Source organism: Lolium rigidum, chromosome 6 (assembly GCF_022539505.1).
Source record: "Lolium rigidum isolate FL_2022 chromosome 6, APGP_CSIRO_Lrig_0.1, whole genome shotgun sequence".
Lineage (NCBI taxonomy): Eukaryota > Viridiplantae > Streptophyta > Magnoliopsida > Poales > Poaceae > Lolium > Lolium rigidum.
In genome coordinates this window covers 31,271,729-31,292,568 of record NC_061513.1, presented here as the reverse complement: position 1 = coordinate 31,292,568, position 20,840 = coordinate 31,271,729, and the positions used below count along the sequence as shown (strand labels likewise).

Here is a 20,840-nt window from a genome sequence, read left to right as displayed (position 1 = left end):
TGCATTACTTTCCCATAAGAGATGTTTATGCTTGATACCAACTGGGTGTACCTTTCCGTCCACACTTCCCTAATGTGAGGCCCGGTATAAGATTCAAGCCGATCACCATCCTTCTCCACGACCCCGTGTATCCACCCTTTTGTAAGTTTATCCCTTTTATCATATAGGTAGACTGTTCGTACAATGTGTATGCTCATACCAATACCATATAGTTAGACTGTTCGGGAAAAACCTTACATTCCCTCATAGACAATCTAGTAAGTGTGTCCTCACCTATATCTATAGGCAGACTTTTCCAGGCCGAAATCCTCACCTATACCACTCATTAAAGATCTTATGGTTAACACACAATATACCTTGCAAGAGTCAATAAACGGCATTTGTTATTAGTCTTAGGTGAACATATACCCACCTGCATTGGAACCTCCACCATTAACGCAAATCATGATAATGAGTAAAATACTTTGCAATCACTTGATATAAAATAATAAAAGACATGAGCAAGTATTTAACTCCCTAGAAAGAGCGAGGTAGAGCAGTTCAATGCTTCGGACTAACAGGGACCTCGGGTTACGAAAATATAGCATTATTTTCTGGTAAAACAATGTTTGGAGATCCAAATGATGCTATTATGCATAGTAATGTCATGCATTTATTTTATTTGTGTATTTTACCCTATTACGTATTTGCGGTGATTTTGTAATGTTAAATACCATTTTTGCAATTTAATAATGATTTCTAGAATATTCAATTCATTTAAATAAAGTTTACTTAATTTAAATGAATTATCTTGACTTTCTATTTGAATTTTGAATTCAAATAATGCTTTGGTAATTTTAAGATGTTTGTTGCTTGTTTTTGCATCAGGAAAATCTTTTTTGGAAAATGATTTATTTTCAAAGAATTGGAATAAACAAAGAATTTTATCAAAAGTCACTATCTTCTCTTGGTTTATAATTTCTTTTTGATGAAATAATTCTCATAAGTATTTTGGGTGTTTTCATGAATTTATTTCATTGGAAAAGTGATCTTTAAATCATCTTCAAAGGTTTTCTAGATTTCTTTTTTTCTACTTTAACTAAAACTTGTGGGAGTCTCACAAGTCAGACCCACACCCTAATGGGTTAGGTCAGACTGATCGACTGGCTTGGGTTGTCGACCCGAGTTGCCCTCACCACTGTCCCTTCCCCCCTCTACTCGCTCTTGTGATGCCGATGGCGATTGTGTTGCCGTCATGCTTGCCGTCTCCGTTGGTCCCAACTGATACGCATCACTCCACTCCGTCTTCTCTTCTGGCCGTCTTCGATTTGCTTTTTCTCTCCGTCCCTACCTAGGGTTTTGGGGGTGGTTCCTACTCTCACACCGCCATGGCTTCATCGTGGTTCCTCGGGTCTTGGGTGCCCTGCTGCTGCTCTTGGAGTTCTTCTCCGACCCGATGTCAACGGCATTTCATTGGCGCCTTCCCTGTTACTATGTAGTGGTTGCGGCTTCATGAGCACTGCCTCACCATGCGGCAGCTCCTGCCCTCGGGTGCTGGTATGTTTTCTTCCCTCTCTTCTCTATGTCTTCCTCTACTCTACTCCCTTGTCCACTCGATGAGCTTGGCGATTCTAGGTCTATGGTTTAAATTAGGGGTTTCCGTTGTTGCCTCAGATTGTGATAGCTCTGATGGTTTAGAATTATGTATAACAATTTCTACTTGATGGAATTACTACTGGTGTCAATCTACTAGTTCATGAGCTATGGTTAGCTTTTCTGGTATCAGATTTGGATTACTATTGCCCTTTGTCAATTTGTTGACAGTGAAAACAATTTATTGTTAAGGAAAGCTTCCTAATTGCTTTGCTATTATATACTACATGCAAACGAATTGCATTTCTCTATTGTTGTAACTAAAACATGGTTATGTGGAAGATTTCAAGACATTATTTTAGTTATTGTCCCTTGATATAATCTTGACTAGTAGCTGGTAATATGGGTGCTTTATTATTACTATTTTCAGATGATGCTATCACTCAACTATCAAGTTTGTTAACATGTCAAATATTAGTTGGATATTTTCTACCTTCTCTTCTTTAATCAATTACTAAGGAAGGGAAGTAGCGAATATTTGAATGTATCTTTGACTAAAGTAACGATTGAACATGTCAAAGATTGCAACATCCCAGTTGTCAAGTGTGCTGAATATAGGTTGGCGGAAACCTTTGGAGATCCTCCAAAGGGGCCAGCCCCTAAGAAAGGCTCCGCGGAAGACGTGCAAGAAAAGATGAAGACGTTTATGCGGGTGCGCAAGAAGCCTTCCTCGCCTCTGGAGACACAGGCTATTCGTGAGTTGATCTTGGCTAATGTCTAGTCGATGTCTTCCTTTGGTTAGGCGCAAGTGCTCTCCTTGTTGCAAGAGTTCTCTTGAGGTGGCGATGACTGTCTTGGTTGGGTATGTAATGTTTCCGATGGCCCTTGGCTTTGGGACACTTATATCTGGATCATATGATGTCCCCTAAATTCTAGTTGGGTGTGGGTATGGTTTTTCGCCGGTTTCCCTTAATTAACCGTGTGTTGTATGGTTTTCAGGTCCGGTTTCTCTTATTAACTGGACCATTTTCCCTCTTCCTATAATGCATTGCGGGAGCTCCCCGCCCTCTTGGCGAGGTTCCATAAAAAAAATGTGGGTAATGTATCTAGTTGTTCCTAGTTTGTGCCATCAAGCGGTTTCCATTGGTTTGGTATAGTCTTAGTAATATTACTTGGTAAACTAGTTGGTGGGCTTTGATGGTTTAAAATTGTTCTGTAGTAGTGATCTACTGTTGATTTCCATTGCAGCTTACTGAAAATTTATAGATGGATTCAGATATGAACCATTTTGGTTTAACTAGTCCAAAAAACTATGATTTTGTTTTTAGATTTCAATAGGTGGCTTTCCCTCTTATTTGAGTGTTCCATTTTCTAATCTTGGGTAGTTTTAGACTTGGTTGTGGTACCTTAGTGATAAGGATGCATAGGTGATAGTTTTTTATTTACCAAGATTTGGTGTTGGAGATGCTTTGATATAGTTAAAAATGCCAGTGATCTAAGGACTATAATCAAGTGATGTTAAAAATATTCAAGCAATTTTTATTTGATGATTATTTTCTTATGATGATCTGTTGCTTTTAGAACTTAAATCACAAAGGTCTATTCCAAGATTTTGGGCATACCTTACTCCAGCTTCAAGACAACAAAGTGTGTGTGTGGATCTTGATCTGCTTCTGTTCTTGATGTTCTTTGTTTCTATGTCGCCATGATCCTTGCTTCAGCTTCTGGTTGTGTTTACAGGTGTTTTGGGTGGATGAACAATGGTGTGTTCTTGTTGTTCTTGAGGTGGTCGATGTGAATGGATGTGTGTTGCCATGCAGTGCTTTCGCTGCAAGAAAATGCATTATATGGTGTCCTAATGTTTCCTTTGGTCGACAGCACATCCATGCATCATGTGTGTGTTGGGTGCTTGCTAGGATGCTACAGTACATCCTGATGCATCTCCCCTTGATGATCAACACGGTGGTGAAAATGTCTGCCACCATTTTATTTTTGTTTCTTTGGCATTACCATTCTTTTATTTTTGTTTGTTTTGCAGGTCATCAAGTACTGTGAGGATGATGCATGAGGATGATGCAGATGATAATATATTCATAGTTTAGTTTAGATTTTATTTTCATTTTCTCAATCTTGTACTTCGTAATTATAACCTTTTTTTTCCTTGTGTCCTATTGTAAAGACATTGCATAGGTGTGCATGAATCAATAAATCTAAATGTTTCCTTATTGATATATGTCTTATAATTATTTGTTGATTGTATTCAAATGACTTGGTCAAATTAAAATCCAAATTCGAATTCAAATTCAAATTCAAATGAGGAACTAATTCAATATTCAAAGGAGGGGAGGTTTGGCGACAGTTTTTGGGTGGCGGCGCGGGGATGCCTCGGAGTCGCCCGGGAGCGACCCAAAGGCATTAGGGTTATAATTTTTGGGGACCCTCCTATGTCAATAGTGAGAAAGGTTGTCGAGCGAGAACATGTACGTAATGTAATGGTCGTGTAGTGATGTGATGCCACCTGGTAAACTATGTGATGTGACGTAGTCCACAAGCGGCGCTCACAAAACTGCCCCCTTGGTCGTCCGCGTGAGTTACTTCGGAAACTCCAGGATCTCATCCTTGAGCTCCCTCCGATCCTGCCCTCTCCCAGTCATTGCCGTCGTCGGTGCCGCGGTGGTGGCGGTGCCCGCTTGTCAAGGACGGGTGAGAGGGGAGGTGCATCCTAGCGGTCATCCCTTCGCGAGGAGCGACGACGGTTTGGGGGCTGCGCTGATCTGAGTGTGCTAGCGCTAGGCAGCGGGACGAGGCGGCGTGGCTTGCCATGGTGGCACGGCGGTGCCGCAGTGTGTGAGACTCTGGCGAGGCCTGCGCGGGCCTGATCTGGGCCAATTTCCAGGCTGGCACACGACGCGGATCGTCGGCCTGCTCTGCGTATGGCGATCGTGAGTCTCCTGTTCGGAATCCTGACAGCTCGTCTCCTCCTCGCCATGTCGGCTGGTGGCGTGGGGGCTACTAGCATGGCTTTGAATAAAGGTGGTTGTCCCAGGGTTCCAACTCACGCCAAGACGATGATCAGTCGAATGCGAGTCCCCGGATCTGGCTGGAATGTCGTGTTCTGGAGGCTCCATCGGCAAACTCCATTGGGCAACTTATGCCTGGAGATTGCTGGATCAAGTGGGACGGTCGCACCCATGTTTTTCTCTAGCCACATGATTTCAGTTGGAGCGTTGTGAAGCTCTGTTGGCTGTTATCATCATGGAACACGATTTTTCGTTCCATGGTGAAGTTAGCCGACGGAGAATGTCATTTGTGGCGATGAGGAATTTTCTTGTTTTTTGTGACTTGGAGTAGCGGTCAGCACGGGAGAAGTTCAAAGTCTTACCTCTCAGGGTGAAAATCCAAGGTCTAGCCTTAATTGGTTGTGACTAGCAATGACATTGTTGAAAGCATTATTTTGCAAGCGAGGACTTTCTCTGGGTGAAATCTAAGATCTTTGATCAGGCGAAGACGACGCTTGTGCATTGTTTTCTTCTTGGAGGTGTCGCTTTTGAAGGAGCTGGACTTTTGGTGCTATCTTGGTGGTGCTAGCGTTGTTGCTTCAAGAAATTGATCACTAGACTTCTTTTTATTGTAATTCTTCTTCTTTTTACATTGTGTACATCCGTAATGTCGATAGGACAATGCGTTGTTGCAGCTAGATATAATTGGTACCTTTGCGATATTAATATATACTCGAAAAAAGTATGTGATTTTTGCGACACATAAGAATTAAATATGCGAACGGTTTTCACTATACAATGAACCATATTATTCGCCACTACTCAGGATATATCCATGGGAACGGATCGAATTTAGAGTAGTAGATCTAAAAATCTTTGTAACAGATGAAACTCTTCAAGACAGGCTAGGGTGAGATAGACGACAATGGTCAGCAAACAGCATGCGATGATCAGACATATAAGTCCCACAACTTTGGCGGCGACACGCAGTGGTCGAGCCATCCGCCATTGGTCTTCGATCACCAGGAGAAACACGGATATGGCTAGGACTAAGAGGGTGATCACGCCCAAGAAGCATAGGTACATGCGTCTGCTCCTCTGGACAGGCTCCGCTCGCGCCACCTCGGCGTCGGCGCCGTTACGGGGGTTTCCGTCGTAGATGAGAAACCTGTCGTACCACGCCCGGAGAGGATACCGGCTGGGCTCCGCCGCCGCCGCCGCCACGATTGGGCTGGGGTTCTCGATGTCAGCCATTGATGGCTGATGGATTTGGTGCGCAGGCAGAGTTCGATCGATCTAAAGGGAAATTTGGTTGATAGGGTAGTTGCAGCTAAGCATATATATATACGGATATACACACGTAGGCTTGGACTGGTGGGAACTGACAAGGGGCTCGCCGGTATACGTTTTCATCGATTTCCAGCTTGGATTCGATTCGGTCATTGTTATATTGTTATAGCCTGGCCGGTTTGAGTAGCGTATCTCCTGCACGTACGTTTTCTTAACAAATCCTGAATTTTTACATGTATTTTTTAAACTGCAGCATTATGCAAGGTTTAAATTAATAAAGCCACAGACCACTATAAGTTATAGGTGCTGATGAGGTCATCTTACATGAAAGAGCGGGAAAAAAGCAAACAAGAAGATATACAATGCACGCCGCTAGACACAACAATCTCTTGATCAAAGAAGAGAGGCTTGTGCACAAACTTAATGTAGAAGATGACCAGCCGAAGATGAAACCAGGCCTCCGCAACTCCATAAGTCTCTACTTTCAAAGAGGGTCCATGCCCCTTTGCTCTGGCTCGAAGAAGGGCGTACCGTTAGAAGTTGGAGAAGCTCACCTTAGAGCACGAATGAAGACACAACGACACAACTGCCAAGACCGGAGAGACAGGTGAGCTCGACCATCCAACTACAGCCAAGACCACAACAAGAGGGCAACGGCAATGACGACCGTCAGCAAACCACACCTCGATGGCCGATAGACTCTAGACATTGCCTTCAAGAATTGGACGTCGCCGTCTTATCCGAACGCCCAGCACACAAGGAAAAAATACATACCACAACCCCTCCAAGGAGGGCTGCGGCGTCCAAAGATATTGCCGTAGCCTGCACAGAAAACTGTCTGACAAGACTTTCACCTAGATAATGTAGTCATCGTCCGCATAAAGTCACCAACTTAACATAGGATGATTGGAAGGCAAGGTCTACAGATTTAGACAACAGCAGGCCAGGTCCCATCCCACGACCGACCGACGAAGGTAACCACCCCGTCCGCTACTACTCACGATACACCCATGGGAACGGATCGAATTTAGAGTAGTAGATCTAATAATCTTTGTAACAGATGAAACTCTTCAAGACAGGCTAGGGTGAGAAAGGCGACAATGTTCAGCAAACAGCCTGCGATGATCAGACCTATAATTCCCAACACATTGGCGGCGACACGCAGCGGTCGGGCCATCCACCGTTGGTCATCGATCACCAGGAGAATCACGGAGATGGCTAGGACTAAGAGGTTGATCAGGCCCAAGAAGCATAAACATATGCGTCTGCTCCTCTGGACAGGCTCCACTCGCGCCACCTCGGCGTCGCCGCCGTTACGGGGGTTTCCGTCGTAGACGAGAAACCTGTCGTACCACGCCCGGAACGGATGCCGGCTGGGCTCCGCCGCCGCCGCGACGATTGAGCTGGGGTTCTCGATGTCAGCCATTGATGGCTGATGGATTGCTGCGCAGGTAGAGCTCGATCGATCTACAGGGAAATTCGCTTGATATAGGGTATAGTTTGTTGCAGCTTAACTAATAGGTATACAAAGTACAAAGTATATATACGTCGAGGCTGGCTGGCTTACCGGCTTGGATATGTTGATGAGATTCTGTCGGTCATTGTTTGGTAGTTAGCTAAGGAGGTTTTAGTGGTTCCGTGCATGCATGGGATGAGATCGACGGGTGCAGTATTCAGGCACGCGATCATTGGGACTATGCTAAACAAATATATACTGGTGATTCTCGTCGTTCACAATCACCAGTTCAGTCGTCACGCTCCTCCTCCTCCCTAACCCTAGCTGCCGTCTAATGCAGTCCTCTCCATCCCTCCTCCTCCTCCTCCTCCTCCTCCTCCTCCTCCTCCTCCTCTCGCCACCATCGGAAGACCGTGGGAGGCAACCTCCCTCTCTTTGCCAGTTGCCGTGCCGGTGACAACATCGAGTGCGGCCTTTCAGCGACGATCCTAGTACGTCAACAATGGACGTGGAGCTCCTCCGCCTGGTGGTGGTGCCCCACTGCCCCCATGGCTAAGGCGGACGGATCTAGATCCGCCCGGATCTAGTACCACATTTATGGGCGCGCAAGAGGCTGCGATGATTGACTGGCACCATGGTGATGTCGTCGTCGTTGGCCTTGGCAGTGGTGGCCTAGTCTCCAGGCCTTGTGGCATTGTTGAGATTCAGTCGTGGCCATCGATGTGGAAGACTGGCAGTGGCCATGGCTGGTGTGTGGACTTGCCCCGCTAGGACCTTCCTGGTGGCGTGGGAGCTGATTTCTCGGCTTGCATAAAGGAGGCGGTCCTAGGATCCCTCTCACGCCATGACGAAGGACTGCTTGTTGTCGGCCTTCATTGATTTGGCCGGAGTGTCGAGTTTCGGAAGATTTCGCCGGCGAATTCCAATGGACGACATGCCAGAGGTTACTGGATCGGATGACATTCGGTCGCGTGTGACCATGCTTTTTCTGACCATTTGGTTTTAGAGGGAGCGATATTGTGGGACATGTCTTTAGTTTCATGGCAAAGTCAGTCACGGAGAATGACATGGAAGCCGAGATCTAAGGAATAGTAATGGTGGTTCGAGTCCTAGTTGTGAAGAGGTCTTGGCTTGGTGTTTTCTGACTTGGAGCAGCATCATCGGTAAGTAGGGGCGAAAACACAAGATAAATTAAAAGTCTAAACTTGCATGGTGAAAATACAATATCTAGCTTTAATTGGTTGTGTCTCGCAGTGGTCTTGTTGAAGACATCGTTTTGTGAGCGCGAACTTTCTCTTGGGTGAAAGCCTGTGATCTAAGATCAGGGCGATGACAATGCTTGTGCATTGTTCCCTTCTTCGAGGCATAGCTTTTGGTGAAATGAATTCCTGGTGGTGTTTGCTCCGCTCTACAAGGAATATATCACTGTCACGAGACTTTTTTTTATATGCATCCGTATTACCACTATAATATTATGTTGTTACAGAGGATGGGAGTAATTTGTATCTTCGTGATATCAATATATTCTCTCTGTAAAAATAAATATTGGGTGAGACCGATGGAGGCATGCAATGTGTCACACGTAGGATACCTCTATTAGGTCGAGCTGACATGCCAAGGCCACCTCGTTATGTCATGGCGTCAGTCCAGTCTTCGGGTGCGTGATGAAGTGGCCACGTGGCACTTGCCTTCGCCGAGTGTCATGAAGGGACTCTCGGCAAAGTGTCGTGTGCAATTATTAGCCGAGTATATTTTATACACTTTGTCGTGTGTTTTTTTTTTTGACAACTTAAACCTCTTTATTCATTGCTAATAAGAGATACATCATTTAACATAAAGAGGAATAATCCAGCTAGGTGGATCCTCAATCCATGCACACTGAGGTGATCCCCTAGCTAGCATTGCAAGTTCATGAGCTACCGTATTTGCTTCTCTAAAAACATGGACGAGTTGAATTTTTACAAACTGCCTCGAGAGGTGATAACAGTCATCGAAGATTGCTGCAGCTATGCCATGATTATACGTGCCGTTGTCGTGTGTTGTTTGTCTGCCGAGTGTCGCAAAATGATTAAAATTTACGTGTATGCCGATTAATTAGCCATTTGAGGTGTGTTGAGGCTAATTTAGCATGAGCACGTTTATTTTGGGCTCAAATGGCCGGGGCTCCAAAGGCGTACCCATGCGGCCACAGCTACCGCGAACGGGCCACAGGAGCGGCGGAGGGCGGACTCACAGATCGGGGACCGCCATGCGCCAGAAAAGGGTATGCAGCCGGATCAGCCTCGGTCGGCGCACAGGGCATTTCTGACGGTCGCGACTCCATCCCACTTCAAAGCTTCCTTGTCGGACACCAAAAGACAGAATATGTTTTCTAGTGTCACTGGAGAGACCCAAGCTCAAGAACTGAGGGCTGGGATTGGATGTTCCTGACGTTAATACTAGTGTGGTTTTGTTTGAAGTGCCCCTAATAAACTGGTATGGAACAGTAATTCTACTGGATGGAGTAATTCAGGTGTTTGGAGGGTTATTAGTTCAGCAACTTCCATTTTCCATTTAATGAATTAGCTAATAACATGAATTTGTTATAAGCAGCTAAGTGGAAATCAACATGTACGTACTCCAACCGATTATATTGCCCTAGTGAAACAAAACAAGGGACACAGGTTCAGTACAAGTCCATAAAGCTCCACAAGACCGTGAGTTTTATCTTCTACTGTACCAAAATATTGATTTCAAGGGCCTATGAACAAACAAACAAAAGAATTCCAAACGAAACCTAGCTAGTTGGTCTTGTTGGAGCCTTTCACAAAGCTGAGTTTCGCCAGATAGCTGCTTTCGGCGAAATCATGCAGACTCCGGTGAGGCCGGGCACCTTCATTGTCAGTGCTGCCTGCTCCCTTATTAACCATCTTTCTGCAAGCACTAGAGTCCTGTGGACAGAGCATGTATTCAATACGCAAGATTTGATTCACAGTGAAAATGATATCAACAATGTGATGCACACAAACAAACCTGTAGAAGTTTTATCATCTGCTCTTCGATGGTACCACGCATAGCCAGAGTTTCAACATTTATGGGACGGGTTGCACCCATTCGATGTGCACGACTAATGACTTGCTCCTCCATACTAATCAGAGAAAAAAAATAAGCATCAGTCTATACCTGTAGGTCATACACACTAGTAGTGAAAATTTGATGGCAAATAAGAAATATCCTCTCAGAGGGTTAAAGAATATGCCAGCCAAATACCAGTACGAATACAAAATATCCTATTTCAGATACATGTAAAGCAGGAAAACAGACTTATGTGCATAGCATCAGGTAGTCAACTTTCATTCCTACATTTATTATGCGCATCCCAGCAAAAAAGTGTGTACCCTATTTTGATGCAGGACCAGACAACAGTAGGTCAGTAACAGAGAAATTGGATTACCTCCTATCCCATATTGGTTCCATCAGAAAAACATGATTCACAAAACTCAAATCAAGGCCCAGTGCTGCAGTTCCGTCCATCAGTAAAGCCATGCACGTTGGATCCTCTTTATACTTCATCAATGCACTTCTCTGAAAATAATTGCGGCAATACACAGATAAGTCACAAAATGTTCTCAGAGATGCTAAAGCATACTTTACAATATTTTTGCCTAATTAGCCAGCCTATTTTGCTCCACTGTAAAAAGGAGGACGTGCAGTCCAGTAGGAACCAAGAGGCAAGTCAGGCACTAAAGAGGTACACATCAGGCAATCAGGGTAGTGGAAGAGAAGGGGAGATACTACATATCAAGGGACAGGGATGGAAGGATGGAGTAATGTGATATCAAATGATTGCCACTAAGGTTCACCAAGGCAAAGAAAAGGCCAAAAATTTGTTGTCTCCCAGTTTTAAAAAATGTTTCTCTTTCGGCGAAAGATAAGAACGTGGTAGCATATATATCTAGCCCTTAGATATATGTCACAAGTATGGAGAAAAAGAAGAACAACACATACCTTAGTGCCCAAAGGCATGGGACTGTACATTCCAGCATACGTTATGCCAGCAATAGTCAGCTGAACAGAAGGAAATCGTTAACCAACAAATTCATACTTTTAAGTAAAAAATAAATATGGCTTTAAAATTTACCTGCTGCTCAATCACATGAATATGCTCCAGAAACTGAGAGAATATTATTACTTTGTCAGGCAATGTCTGTGGTAACCTGGTCTGCGGGTTATTACTGGCAAGACCAGCACCATTGGTGCTAGTAGAGTACCCAAGTTGTATGTTCGCTTCTCGCAAACTTCTCAACTTCTCAACCAAATAAGCAACTTTGCTGCTAGTTGTTGACTGCCAATCTGGATCCCAGTCATCCTGCATAAAAAGGGGAAATAAATACACGAAGAACGAAGTGCCTGAAGCCCTGAAGAAGTTACATGGCATCATATAGTTTCAAGTACGTACCTGCTTATATGAAGGCTGCAATTCAATTAGATCCTTTGGAACTGGCCATTTTGGGTTTGGATTTTCTGGCCTTGCAAGAGTTTCGGGAGACTGCATCTCATAATTGTTGCCGCATACTATGCATTTCTCACTATCCAAAGCTACACAATCATGGCACAGCAGATGCCGACAAGGTGTTATAACAGGTAAGCGGCACCAATCTCGGCACCTGAAGATAGCAATATGAATGTTTGAGCAAGTCAGATTTATCTGATTGATGGATAATACGATTTATTTTTTGTTTATAACTTCCATACCTTACGCAATCGGTGCCATTGAACAGAGCAAATCTTATGGATTGATATTCCTCTGAAGAAGGGTCAAGACCCAGCTTCATCAACTCATCCATAGTTTCTTGTATATCCTGACCAGCCTCTCCAACTTTAATATGCCCGGCAACACAGCAAGACAAGCGGACATTCCTTATAGTAGTAGTACGAAATTTCCACTGCTTGGGGTTCAGAAGTGATTCCACATGGGAAGGGTCATTCCAATCAGCCATCAGTATATTCCGGCGAATAGTAACAACCAGTTCATTGTAACTTTTCGCATGCCCCTCACTGAAGTCTACAAAAGTTATATTCTTTATGCAAGGAGGAATGTTTTTAAGATCTGCTTTTCTTGCACTAATCATGGTCCTTCGAAGCAGCTCCACAAGGCGAATGCGCCCCTCTTCCATTTGTGCCTCAAAGGGCCTATGAATTCCAGAGTCCCATGACTGGTAGTTTTCACCATAAGCTTCTTCATGAAGAAACTTAAGCATGGGGTGAAGATGCGCAACCTGACTAGTTGGTGTGTTTGGTGTAGGCGTACCAGTTAGAATCCACCTGTTTGAAGCAACCAAAGAAACGGCCATCTGCAATTTGTTTGTCAGGGCGAGACTGGAACCTAAAGTGTGTCCTTCATCTAATATTACCCTAAACCAATGGATCTGCTTTAAAATACTTCTCTTCTGTGGACCCCATTCTGCGCTTAATCTGCTAAATGTGGTTATGACAATGTCATAGTCCCAAGCAAGGAGGTGAGCATTTGGCGGCTTCTTGTGATCTCCCCATGCATAAACATTCAGTGTATCCGAGGAAACATGGCGTTCTATCTGTGTTGTCCAGTGATCAATTAAATTAGCAGGCACAACTATCAAGGTGGCCCTAGATAAATAAAACCTCACTAAATCCAGAGGTTTTTCAAGAGCAATTTCAAGCGCAGTCGAGTCAAAGGCCAAATCATCAAGCATAGATGGATAATACCACCTAGTTACACCTTTCTCAATTTTCCGCACAAGACCAAATGCTTGAAATATCTTGAAATATGGGCGGGCACCCTTGCCTATGGTTGCACGTGCATCCAAAACTGGGCGTGTCAAACCAACTGATTCCATCTGAAGATGTTTTACAAGAGGAAGTTTTGCCAGCCACAATAAAGCCTTCTTGGTTTCAGAGTTGATCAAAGAAACACTATCTTTCAATATGTTTGCGAAAAACGATACATTCTGCTCATTCCCTGGCAATTCATCTTTCTTGTAAAACCCTGGCAAATAGGTTATCTTACTCTTGATATCAAAGGATTCCTCTGAAGCAGTGCATGTTTTCCGTGCAGCATCGGCATTCATACTGCAAAACCATGCGGTAGTAGAATCAAGAACAGTTCCATCTGATAGCCTCCGCCACTTTCTGCAACCATCACACTGAACCCACGTCTCACTTAATTCAGAAGTGGTGTCTCTCTTCCTTTTAGTGCCAGCTGAATCATTGCTGTAAGCATCCATGAGGTTTTTCCTAACATGATTCAAGTTTTTGGTGAACTTCAGTACTTGAGTAGCTGGCATTGGATGCGGGTTGCATGATTCTGGTGACTTCTCACCTGACAGAGGCATGTTGACCCTCGATAGGTCAGGGTTTACTAACCTGCCTCTCTTTCTTGATGATCTTGTACTGGGAACAGAGTCACCATCTTCTTCAACAACGTCCTTCCCCGCAAGCCTTTTTGACTCAGATGAAATATCATTTCGGTTCGAACAGTCGCTGGTGTTGAATTCATAGTATCCATACTTTTTATCTGTTCTATGCATGCACCACTTTATATCCACCCCTTTTGGAGGTTCTGCTAAAGTTCCTTGCGTTTTGAGAATAAGAGACAATGCAGTCACTGTCTTTCCTAATCCAGGTTCATCACAGAACATACCTCCGCCAAAGTCGTTTATGGTTGGAGCAACGCCGGTGAATATTTCACCAGAGGTAACATTGATGAAGAAAGGAAAGCCATCCTCGGTGCAGAAGTTCTTGCATAGAGGATGCGCCAAGGGCTCAGAGTTTTGCTCCCGCCTCAACATCCATTCGACAGCCGCCTCTTGATGAGCAAAAAGCTTCAGCTTCATGCAAGGCATAATAGAGGCAGCAAGAGCCCTTAGATGATGACAGCTAGCTGCCACTCTTATTAAATCCCTGGGTTTAAGCCGGATTAGCACCTTATTCAATACATCGTCAGGGATATCCCAGATACCCGGCTCCAGCGCTTCATCCGAAACAACATCGGGTATTATTCTTGTTATCTGCATCGCCTTCTCCGCCCTGACACTAGGGAGAACTTTGAAGATTTCATGCAGGTCGAATGACTTTTCATTATTCGATACAGCTGACATCTGATGAACCTCACAGCCCAGGACATGGCAATCAGTGCAGCTCCAAATATACTGGTCGTCACAGTGTGCATTGTCCCGAGAAGTCCAGTCAAAGTCAACTAGAGCCTTCCTAGCATCCCAGTCGCAACTGCAAAAGAACATTGCGTTAGACTAGAAGTTAAGCAGCATCAACAGGAGGAATTGCTGAAATAAGTAACAGCCCTACTTCAATAGTTGCCGGAATGATTAACACAGGTGTATGAAATATGTACTAACTAAAATGCAGTAAACATGAGAAGTTGGGAAGCTATCTTGATTTTTTTTTTCTGAAATAGTACTTGGTGACAAACCTGGTAATAAACTTTACTACTATTAATTTCAGTCAAATCCACAGAAAATGCAGAGTACCTGAATGGCCTTTTGAAAGTTTTGACACATTAGTTACTATGAAGTAGAAAATGCAGAGGAGTTGAAACTATAGGATTAAGTGCATAGCAATGAGAAAATTTGTCACAGTTTGAGATGTCAGATAGCAATCACCCAAGTTACACACAAGGGTGCGAGGTGATAGTGACATTACTAAATTCGATCACATAAAGCAAGGCAGGGAGGTAATTGTAACAGTAGTGGTAAATTGGACCAAACGAGGCGGCGAGATGGTAGAATTCCGGCATCTGAAGGCTGTATATATGTAGCCACGAGTGATCCCCACCGAAATGCCAAAATCCTGTTACCCCAAACCCCAGCACGCACTAGAAATTGATTGTCACAGAAGGGCTGGCGGGCAGTCACGCGAGTGCCCTAGATCCGGAAAAGACGATCGAGGCAATTGAAATCGACGGGGTACAGAGCAATGCAGCCATCTCAAATCAAACAAAATCAGAGGAAGGCAGGCAGAGGAGGGGCACCTGAGGTGCTTGAACACTGCGGCCGCAGCGGACGCGCGGGAGCGCGGGAACTGCCACCCGGACCATGCTGCTACAGGCAGGTAGACGTCGAGCAGCAGGACGGCCCTGGCCTCTGCCGCCCCGTCCCTGACGGCGACCCGGAGGACGGTGCCCTCGACCTCGACGCAGCGGTGGCCCGCGAGCGCCCGCAGCTGGCGCAGCACGCTGCCGCCGGTGGCGCGCCACTTGGCCGGGCCCCGCGGGGTGGCGGTGGCGCGCGAGTGCGAGTGGGAGGGCGCGTCGTCGGGGAGGGGCGCGAGGGGCACGGCGCCGCACGCGGTGAGGGTGCAGGGGGCCAGCGGGCGGATGGATCCGGCGGCCGCGGCGGCGGCCGGGATGGAGACCACCGCGCGGAGGAAGCCGCCGAGTTTTCGGTGGGCGGGCGCGGTGGGGTCGGAGCCGCCGATGACGATGGCCATTGCGGGCGGGGCGGTTGGGTGTGCTAGGGTTAGGGCTGGGGGTTGACCATTGGGGAGTCCGGGCGGGCCACGGCGCGGCGCCGCCGCCGCGGATCGATCAGTGATACGGGATTGGATTTTCTGGTGGTTGGATTGGAACCGGAGTGGAGTCGGGGGCGGCGAGGCGGAGGAGGCAGAGGAAACGGCGGCAGAGCAGGAGCAGGGGATTGAAGGAAAGCGTTGCGTAACGAGCGGGCGGCACACGCGGGGAGGAAGTGCTCGGTATCTGTTTGCGGTTGAACCAACGGATCAGGGGTGTGGCCCTCTGTGACAGGTGGGGACCGTACGATCGTGGGGCCCGATGGAGTCGGGAAGTCGTGCGGAGCGTTGACGATTGTGATGAAATCTGTGGTTCCAGATTGGATCTATCTGTGGGCTCTCCGCCCTTGTTATGTGGGCTCTGCTGTGTGCGTATCGGTATCGGTTTCGGATCATGTTTGTTTTCTCTTCTGCCCGTTCATTAAGTCCATCTCCAATAGGACGATGCATTTCGAAGGTCTAAATTTTCCGCGGGCGTCCATTTGCATCGCTGGGCGAACGCTGAAATCATCAGGCGTTCGTTCGCATCGGGGTGGCTCCAGCGGGCCAACCCATCCGACGCGGGCCTCAGAAAATTCATAAAAGAGCAATTTAGCTCTAATTTGCGCGAAATAGAAGCCTCAGATTACGTCAAATTGAGGTTCGAAATAAGTTCATCACACTTTGCACATGGTACGGCGCAAAGTGGAGTCCAAAAGGGGCATAACAAGGCTTGAACATCATAAAACGTCCAAAAGGAGGCCCAGGTGTTGGACGCATGGCGCGGGTGATCAGGCGTCTCGCACGTGGATTCGGCGCGCCTCTTCATGAAACAGGCCCTCGTGTCGTCGTCGACGCTGCTCAAGTCAGCTAACATGATCCTTGTGTCCTATGCATGGGTCTTGGCCTCGGCGTCTGATGCGTGTAGCTGACACGTCCGTTGGGAACCCCAAGAGGAAGGTGTGATGCGCACAGCAGCAAGTTTCTCTCAGTAAGAAACCAAGGTTTAATCGAATCAGTCGGAGTCAAGAAGCACGTTGAAGGTTGTTGGTGGCGGAGTGTAGTACGGCGCAACACCAGGGATTCCGGCGCCAACGTGGAACCTGCACAACACAATCACAGAACTTTGCCCCAACGTAACAGTGAGGTTGTCAATCTCACCGGCTTGATGTAAACAAAGGATTAGATGTATAGTGTGGATGATGATGATTGTTTGCGAAGAACAGTAAAGAACAATTGCGATGAGATTGTATTTCGGATGTAAAGAATAGGACCGGGGTCCACGGATCACTAGTGGTGTCTCTCCCATAAGATAAACGAGATGTTGGGTGAACAAATTACGGTTGGGCAATTGACAAATAAAGAAGGCATAACAATGCACATACATATATCATGATGAGTACTATGAGATCTAATCGGGGCATTACGACAAAGTACACGGACCGCTATCCAAGCATGCATCTGTGCCTAAAAAGTCCACTTTCAGGTTATCATCCGAACCCCTTCCAGTATTAAGTTGTAAACAACAGACAATTGCATTAAGTATGGTGCGTAATGTAATCAACACAAATATCCTTAGACAAAGCATCGATGTTTTATCCCTAGTGGCAACAGAACTTTCTGTCACAGTCCCAGATTTAATGGAGGCATGAACCCACTATCGAGCATAAATACTCCCTCTTGGAGTCACAAGTATCAACTTGGCTTGGCCAGAGCCTCTACTAGCAACGGAGAGCATGCAAGAACATAAATAACATTTATGATAGATTGATAATCAACTTGACATAGTATTCAATATTCATCGGATCCCAACAAACACAACATGAAGAATTACAGATAGATGATCTTGATCATGATAGGCAGCTCACAAGATCTAACATGATAGCACAATGAGGAGAAGACAACCATCTAGCTACTCCTATGGACCCATAGTCCAGGGGTGGACTACTCACACATCGATCCGGAGGCGATCATGGCGATGAAGAGACCTCCGGGAGATGATTCCCCTCTCCGGCAGGGTGCCGGAGGCGATCTCCCGAATCCCCCGAGATGGGATTGGCGGCGGCGGCGTCTCTGGAAGGTTTTCCGTATCGTGGCTCTCGGTACTGGGGGTTTCGCGACGAAGACTTTAAGTAGGCGGAAGGGCAGGTCAAGGGGCGTCACGAGGGGCCCACACAACAGGGCCGCGCGGCCAGGGTCTAGGCCGCGCCGCCCTGGTGTGTCACCACCTCGTGGCCCCACTTCGTCTCTCCCGCGGACTTCTGGAAGCTTCGTGAAAAAATAGGACCCTGGGCATTGATTTCGTCCAATTCCGAGAATATTTCCTTACTAGGATTTCTGAAACCAAAAACAGCAGAAAACAACAACTGACTCTTCGGCATCTCGTCAATAGGTTAGTGCCGGAAAATGCATAATAATGACATATAATGTGTATAAAACATGTGAGTATCATCATAAAAGTAGCATGAAACATAAGAAATTATAGATACGTTTGAGACGTATCAAGCATCCCCAAGCTTAGTTCCTACTCGCCCTCGAGTAGGTAAACGATAACAAAGATAATTTCTGAAGTGACATGCTATCATAATCTTGATCATACTATTGTAAAGCATATGAAATGAATGCAGCGATTCGAAGCAATGATGAAGATAATGAGTAAACAAATGAATCATATAGCAAAGACTTTTCATGAATAATACTTTCAAGACAAGCATCAATAAGACTTGCATAAGAGTTACTCATAAAGCAATAAGTTCAAAGTAAAGGCATTGAAGCAACACAAAGGAAGATTAAGTTACAGCGGTTGCTTTCAACTTCAACATATATATCTCATGGATAATTGTCAACACAAAGCAATATAACAAGTGCAATAAGCAAACATGTAAGAATCAATGCACACAGTTGATACAAGTATTTGCTTCTAAGATAGAAAGAATAGGCAAACTGACTCAACAATAAAGTAGAAGATAGGCCCTTCACAGAGGGAAGCATGGATTACTATATTTGTGCTAGAGCTTTTCATTTTGAAAACAAGAAACAATTTTGTCAACGGTAGTAATAAAGCATATGTTTTATGTATAATATATCCTATAAGTTGCAAGCCTCATGCATAGTATACCAATAGTGCTCGCACCTTGTCCTAATTAGCTTGGATTAACACGGATTATCATTGCATAGCATATGTTTCAACCAAGTGTCACAAAGGGGTACCTCTATGCCGCCTGTACAAAGGTCTAAGGAGAAAGCTCGCATTGGATTTCTCGCTTTTGATTATTCTCAACTTAGACATCCATACCGGGACAACATAGACAACAGATAATGGACTCCTCTTTAATGCATAAGCATTCAACAACATTTAATATTCTCATAAGAGATTGAGGATTAGCTGTCCACACTGAAACTTTCACCATGAATCATGGCTTTAGTTAGCGGCCCAATGTTCTTCTCTAACAGTATGCATACTCAAACCATTTGATTGTGAAAACCGCCCTTACTTCAGACTAGACGAACATGCATAGCAACTCACATGATATTCAACAAAGGTAAAAGAGTTGATGGCGTCCCCAGAAAACATGATTACCGCTCAACAAGCAACTTATTAAGAAATAAGACACATAAGTACATATTCTTCACCACAATAGTTTTTAAGCTATTTTGTCCCATGAGCTATATATTGCAAAGACAAATAATAGAAACTTAAAGGTAGCACTCAAGTAATGTACTTTGGAATGGCGGAGAAATACCATGTAGTAGGTAGGTATGGTGGACACAAATGGCATGGTTATTGGCTCAAGGATTTGGATGCACGAGAAGAATTCCCTCTCAATACAAGCCTAGGCTAGCAAGGTTGTTTGAAGCAAACTCAAGTATAAAAGGTGCAGCAAAGCTCACATATGAACATATTGTATCTATTATAAGACTTTACATTGTCTCCTTGTTGTTCAAACACCTCAACCAGAAAATATCTAGACTCTAGAGATCAATCATGCAAACCAAATTTTAACAAGCTCTATGTAGTTATTCATTAATGGGTACAAGGTACATGATGCAAGAGCTTAAACATGATCTATATGAGCACAACAATTGCCAAGTATCACATTATTCAAGACATTAAACCATTTACCACATGCGGCATTTTCCGTTTCCAACCATATAACAATGAATGAAATAGTCCAACTTTCGCAATGAACATTAAAGATAAAGCTAAGAACACATGTGTTCATACGAAACAGCGGAGCGTGTCTCTCTCCCAAACAAAGAATGCTAGGATCCGATTTATTCAAGCAAAAACAAAAACAAAAACAAACAGACGCTCCAAGTAAAGCACATAAGATGTGACGGAATAAAAATATAGTTTCACTAGAGGAACCTGATAAGTTGTCGATGAAGAAGGGATGCCTTGGGCATCCCCAAGCTTAGACGCTTGAGTCTTCTTAAAATATGCAGGGATGAACCACGGGGGCATCCCCAAGTTTTGACTTTTCACTCTTCTTGATCATATTGTATCATCCTCCTCTCTTGACCCTTGAAAACTTCCTCCACACCAAACTCAAAACAAACTCATTAGAGGGTCAGTGCATAATTCATATATTCAGAGGTGACATAATCATTCTTAACACTTCTGGACATTGCTTAAAGTTACTGAAAGTTAATGGAACAAAGGAATCCATCAAACATAGCAAAACAGGCAATGCGAAATAAAAGGCAGAATCTGTCAAAACAGAACAGTTCGTAAAGACGAATTTTAAAGTGGCACCATACTTGCTCAGATGAAAATGCCCAAATTGAATGAAAGTTGCGTACATATCTGAGGATCACGCACGTAAATTGGCAGATTTTCTTAATTTTTCTACAGAGACTACTGCTCAAATTCGTGACAGCAAGAAATCTGTTCCTCCGCAGCAATCCAAATCTAGTATTGGCTTTACTATCAAAGACTTTACTTGGCACAACAATGCAATAAAATAAAGATAAGGAGAGGTTGCTACAGTAGTAACAACTTCCAA

The 20,840-nt window shown here is 44.8% G+C and overlaps 1 protein-coding gene across 1 annotated transcript; it reads right to left on the bottom strand.

Moving 5' to 3' along the window:
• Nucleotides 1-9,926: 9,926 nt before the first annotated feature.
• On the bottom strand, nt 9,927-15,777 carry LOC124662389 (F-box protein At3g54460-like). Its single transcript, XM_047200232.1, has 8 exons — nt 15,320-15,777; nt 12,052-14,559; nt 11,756-11,963; nt 11,438-11,665; nt 11,305-11,364; nt 10,751-10,881; nt 10,330-10,444; nt 9,927-10,247 (listed from the first exon to the last, which is right to left on the bottom strand). The coding sequence occupies exons 1-8, from the start codon at nt 15,775-15,777 to the stop codon at nt 10,098-10,100; spliced, it is 3,858 nt and encodes a 1,285-aa protein (XP_047056188.1). The 3' UTR covers nt 9,927-10,097.
• Nucleotides 15,778-20,840: the final 5,063 nt, after the last annotated feature.